Source organism: Oryx dammah, unplaced genomic scaffold (genome assembly GCF_014754425.2).
Source record: "Oryx dammah isolate SB20612 unplaced genomic scaffold, SCBI_Odam_1.1 HiC_scaffold_23, whole genome shotgun sequence".
Lineage (NCBI taxonomy): Eukaryota > Metazoa > Chordata > Mammalia > Artiodactyla > Bovidae > Oryx > Oryx dammah.
The window spans coordinates 56,166,690-56,172,572 of NW_024070207.1; the positions used below are offsets into that span (position 1 = coordinate 56,166,690).

The 5,883-nt window shown below is 41.7% G+C and overlaps 1 protein-coding gene across 1 annotated transcript; it reads right to left on the reverse strand.

Annotated features, from left to right (window-relative positions):
• Positions 1-218: 218 nt before the first annotated feature.
• Positions 219-4,732, reverse strand: SPRY3 (sprouty RTK signaling antagonist 3). The gene has a single exon (XM_040265552.1). It carries the CDS (start codon positions 4,631-4,633, stop codon positions 3,767-3,769), a length of 867 nt encoding a protein of 288 aa, XP_040121486.1. The 5' UTR covers positions 4,634-4,732; the 3' UTR covers positions 219-3,766.
• Between the last annotated feature and the right edge of the window lie 1,151 nt (positions 4,733-5,883).

Genomic DNA, 5,883 nt, shown 5'->3' on the forward strand with positions numbered 1-5,883 from the left:
TTCCCTACTGGCTCCATATCATAAGCTGATTGAGAAATGGTAACTGGCTACAAACCAAACATGTTTTCAAAGAGGGAAGTGGAGATATGTAATGGCTCCATCTTGGGAAGCAAGATAGCTAATATATGATGTCTATAACTATTGCTTCACTCCTAACATAGAAGCATGTGCGTTTCAACTCTTAGGGTGCAGGTGGACTGAGGCTAGGGAAAGAACCATTCACCATTTGAGGTTTATTATACCACGAAGGTTTATACTATGCTCCAAACTTCTATACCTGACTTTGGAGTCAGACAGCCTAGGTTCACATCTTAGTTTCAGCATTTACAAGCTTTGTTACCTTTGGCAAGTCATTTAACCCCTCTGTACTTCAGTTTCTCATTTGTAAAAGAGCAAGCATAATACTGCATACATTGTAGAGTTGTCTTGAGGATTAAATGAGCTAAATAGGCAATGTGCTTGAAATAGTGCTTAGCACAGAGTAAGCACTATGCAAGTGTTCACTATATTTATTATAGCTATTGTGATGATGAAAGATGGGCTAGAACCAAAAAAAAAGAAAAGAAAAAAAAGCTCTTGGCTAAAGCCATATGAAATGTATCAAGGGACCAATATGTGGAAAGCAGTAGATTTGGGGGATAATAGATGATTTAACAGCAAAAAAATGCTAAGCAGGAAACACCCTCTAAATATTCCTGTTTATACAGTACATGACACAAAGTATAGAAATAATGAAAACAGAGCCTCTCTGTAGGATTTAGAGTTCTTTCGTATATATTTTAAATATACATGTGATACATTAAAATATATAGAGTTGTGTGAATATATATTTACATATGTATATGTAAATATATATATATATATATATCACTGAAGGGCTACATATGCACACTCACTCACAGGTCTGTGTGCATACCCCAACAGGACCCATCTATACGTAAACCAGATGCAGTCCATATCAGGCCAACTTGGACGCAAATGAAAGCCCTAATTCAGCAGACTGCAGATTGCAACTACATTTGGGTAATCCTCCAGTTCCTTCTACCAAGTGTAAGGCCATTTAGAAATACACTGAGAAGAGCTCCTCTGGGTGTATGGCAAAGCCCAGGGCCCCTCTGGCAGTGCACAGTTTGCCTGAGTAAGGACTGCAGGATTGAGATATCAAGGAGCTAGCTATCAAGGAGGAGGGACTTGTGTTATGTTGGACCCTGAAACTAATAAGCAAACATCAATAGAATAACTTTAGCTCCAAGAACAAAGCACTAGTGTCATAGAATCCTTATATATCTCAGCTTTAAGCAAATTTCAGGCAGAAGCGAAGAGAAGTGTGTGTTGCTATTCATCACCATCCAGTGTGACCCAGAGAACTGGGCCCAGCTTTCAGGGATGGATAAGTTCAAAGGTCAATCAGGCAGACTTGGAAGATAAAAAGAAGTTACTTAAAATGGAAGGACTTAAAAGCAACATAAGAGGTGGTTTGGGTTTATAAATGTTCCAAGAAGCCAAACCTTGTATATGGCACCATTTGCAGCAATATCATTAACATTATTAATAATCATCAATAACATATTTATATATACAAAAATAGAGCAAAGCAATTCTATAAGAGGAGGTGAAAGGGAAGGTGAGGGTCTCTGCAGCTCAAATGTCAGTACACTTCAGGAAGATTCAGAACCAACGAAGACTGAGTGGCATGTATTTCTACAGTATATAGCCAAGAAGGGGACATCAAAATGTTCCCTTTTCCTTCCCCCTGTGTAGGACTATACATTTCTCCCCACCTTTCCACGCTGTAATACGTATCCATGCACACTTTAAAAGAGATGATGATATAGAGAGTCTGGAAGTCTTAAACTAAGTTGGAGCACCTTGGTTTCAAGCAAGTGCCCTTCATCTTTGAATTCCTTAGTGAATTTTGGATTCACTGACAGAGGGAAACTGTTATCTAATTCTTGTCTCTTAACAGCAGTCCTTAGGAGCCTGCCATCACCACTGCAGCCTTTTCCCATTGAAGGCGAATCATAGCACAGGCTCTTAGTATTTTTTTTTTAAACAGAAGTCAGTTCTCTGCATCATACATCTTTCATCTCAGTTTTCCACTGTTGCTGAAATTTAGGTTCTCAGGCAACTGCCATTGCAGACAAAGCCAACAGCAAGCACAGTGTGTGCAGCAAAGGGTAGGTGCAATGGCGAAGATACAGCTTAATTAGAGCTTCCTTAAGCTTTTCTTTTCCACACTTGAGCTTCTGTAAGATGACAGAGCCAAAGGTGATGTCCACTGGGGGAAGCCTTGACAATTGAAAGGGAGTTAGCTACCCACTATGCCCCACATAAAGACTACCACACCAGGTTGGCATGATTCTTGAAGACTGAATGGGTATGGCTTTCTGTCATTGTTAATAGAGTCCTAGGAGAAATTTTCCATGACTTAATGTGGTTCAGTGTAGAGAATATTGAACCAGGAGTCAGAAGGCCTGTATTCTAGGCCCAACTCTATGAACTCTGTGTGTGACCTCGGGCAAATCTCTTTCTATTTCTAGGCCTCAGTTTTCCCATCTGTAAAATAAGGGCATTGAACTAGATTAACAGTTAAGATTCCTCCCAGCTCTAAAGTTTTATGACTTTTTATGTCCATTATTAAGGCCTGAGCCATGCAGTCTCAGGGCAGTTAGCTTCTAAGAGAGAACAGACCTCTGTAATATCCTTTGCTTTGTTCATTTAACTATAAAGCACGTCTGCCTTTGGCACTTGGGTCAGACATACAAAGTTATGAGCATCCTGGTTTACTATCCTACTCAGCATGCTAGTGGAATCTGTCAGTACTCTAAGGTGATTATTGGGAAAGGGAGTAAAACTTCAACCCATTAAACCTGGAAATAGAAGTTAAGTTTGCCTCATATGCTCATAAACTGGTGAGTGTGGTTATGAGTGCACACACACTATTGCTAGTGATCAGTTCATTACAGTAATCAATTTCACTTAATAAAAATTAGTAAATAGTATAACATAGCAAAGTTTGGTGTCAAAGGAAACACCGATGGAAAAAACAGCACTTCTTGACGTGTTAGAGAAACAGGCAGGAGAAGACATAAATCTGATAGAACACAATAGAAATACTTGCAGAGAAAGGATTAGTCAGAGAGAGAAGGAAGGAAGGAGAAGGTAGGGAGAGAGAAAAAAAGAGAGGAAAGTTAGAAGTAGAGAGGGTGAGAATGAAGTGGGAAGGAGTACAAAACAGAGTTAACACAAGAAGAGGAGGAAATGAGAGAGAGAAAAGACAAACAAGAGAGGGGCAGTAAACAGGGAGAAGGGGTCAGATTCCCTGGAATATTGAACACTGTTCCACATGGACCTGTGAAAACCATTAACAGGAAAGCTTCCAAAGGCACTGTGGAAAGCAGAGTGATGCTCAGAGCCTACATCGAGAGGTATCATGTTGGGGAGCCCCTAAACCTCCACATTGCTGGCTCTGTCAGCCCTCAGTGTCCAAATCCTCATGCTTCTACATCACCTGAATTGGCCATGACAGCCATAAAGGCTGAGATGGTAGGGTACAAAAAGATTTAAGGGGAGTGGGATAGATACTGTGAGAAAGAACAAGTCATCCTGCACCAGGATGTACTTGACCATTCCCCTGACACTGCAGGAACGAAACTGGTGAGCCCTAATTTTGGCTACTTTCCTCCTCCTCCCCTTCTTCAAAAATGAGGCCTACGCTTTACTGACAGGGGCTAAGAGAAAGCTCTGGATCCCTTTGGAAGGAAGGTCATACAGACTTTTCCTGGGCCTTGGGGAAGGGCGCACTACCAGAAGAGATTTTTCTGCACACAGTGTTGGTGTGCCTCTTACAACGGCAGCCTGGTCGCCTGAGACTATCATAGCCCTGCTGGCACAGATGGAGGCATCCACGGGTAGGCAGGTAGCAGCACAGGCAGGGTAAGAAGAGGGAGATGAGGCTCATGGCTGCCCAGCGGACGAAGCAAGAGCCAGGCCCACAGGAGCAGGGCTCATCGGCGCAGTTGTCTTCATCATCAGTGGAACAGTGGTAGAAGAGGCCTTTAACACAGCAGAGACAAGTGCCATAATCTAAGAGGCTCTCAGCAGAGCAAAGGCAACGCTGGTTGCATAGCCAGCAAGCGGGGAGAGGGCGAGCTGCTGTACAGAGGACACACTTGCAGCGCCCACACTCCTCACAGATGAAGAGGTGCTCACTGGGATGCATGGCAGATTGCTCAGCTTCTCCCTTCAGAGCACCATCAGCCTTTGGGTGGGCTCCTGTTCCAGGCTGGGTTCGGATGATGGACTGGCCTGAAGGTGAGGGTGTAATGCTGGCCAAGAGCCTTTGATCAGAGGCAGTAGTACTATGGGACATTGAGCTGGCAATGCTAGACTGGCTCAAATGCTGAGGCAAGGGCTGCAACTGATGGCACTGGCTGAGACTGCGGGGCAGAGCAGTGGGCATGGTAGCCAGGGACCAATCAGATTTGTGGGTTTGCACGATAAGGGAAGGACTGGAGAGGGCCTGTTTACAGGGAACTGGAGGACGGTCCACATAATCATTGCTAGCGTGAGTAGAGCGCAGCTGTTCAATAGGCAGAATTTGTTGGAAATCATCTGTCACTGCAGCATCCATTTTGCCTCGATTCTTGAGTTCTGAGTGGTTTTGGGTCAGGGTGGCACTTATGGTGAAAAAGAGCCCTTGTAGTTACATGGGTCTTAGGGCACATCAGAAAATCCTAGGAGAGAAAGAATAAAAACAATAAATAAGAACACATAGGCATGAATACCTTGCAGAAAACCAACAAAGCTCAGGCCCCTATCCCCAGCACTACCTTAAATCACTTTAGTCTTCATGTTACTCCCTGATTCTGTAATTGACCTCATCTATTTTTTTACAGGCATGTCTGGTCTTCTCATCCAGACTATAAAGCACATTGGGAGCAAAGATCTGATTGTGGATTCCTTTTGTATTTCATCATATGACTAGAGTCATAGGAGCAGTTAGCTCATTCAGATGTTTCCTAACTGAAAAATCTAGGCCTTGAGCATAAAAATTCAATAAAACTATCAAATGCAAAGGTCACATTTTGAGATTTTACAGAAAAACCCAAATAAATTTTTTGGCCAACCCAATACATATATATACATCAAAGCTTTCTTTTCAGTGAAATTTATAAGCATAAATAAACAAATGATGAGGGACACTGTGATTCAATGAATATAGGCAAGCAAGCAAGACACAATAATATTAATAGCAGAGATATGGCAAAGACACAGAGGGCAGAAATTAGACTATCTATAGAACAATGGCAGAAATTAGACTATCTATACAACAATGGGGGAAAAGGCTTCCTAAGAATATAAAAAAATCCAAGACTAATCATCTTGCAGTTCTCCTCACTTCAAAGCTGCTTTAATTTATTGAGGAGGTAATTCTTTTAAATGGTGGCATGACTCCGGAATCAAACTTTTGTATACGCAGGAGTAACCCTAGTGATGGGGAACCATAAGAGAAGAGACCTGAATTAATTCAAATATCACCTGTATTGTTCTTATTATGACCCTAAGTCAAGTCTATATATACTGATGGGATTTATTAGGCAGAATCTGCTTGGACTGCTTTTCTCTATCTTTACCTTATATAATAAACTGGTTTTCTTAAAGAACAGCAATGCTTTTATACAAAATTTAACCTAAGCTGAATATCTGGAAAATATATTCTCTCCTGATTCGATTGAGCCTGGTACTGATAATGATGACCATGAGGAAAATACTGTTCCAACTGTAGATTATTGTTTTGCACCATTTGGAAGACTGAACAGCCTAAAAAGGAAACCTAAACAAAAATCTAAGACTCATCTTGGAGGCATTAGGACCTAGGAA

Excerpts from the sequence above, each read along its gene's own strand:
- SPRY3 (XM_040265552.1), bottom strand. The coding sequence starts at position 4,633 with ATGGATGCTGCAGTGACAGATGATTTCCAACAAATTCTGCCTATTGAA.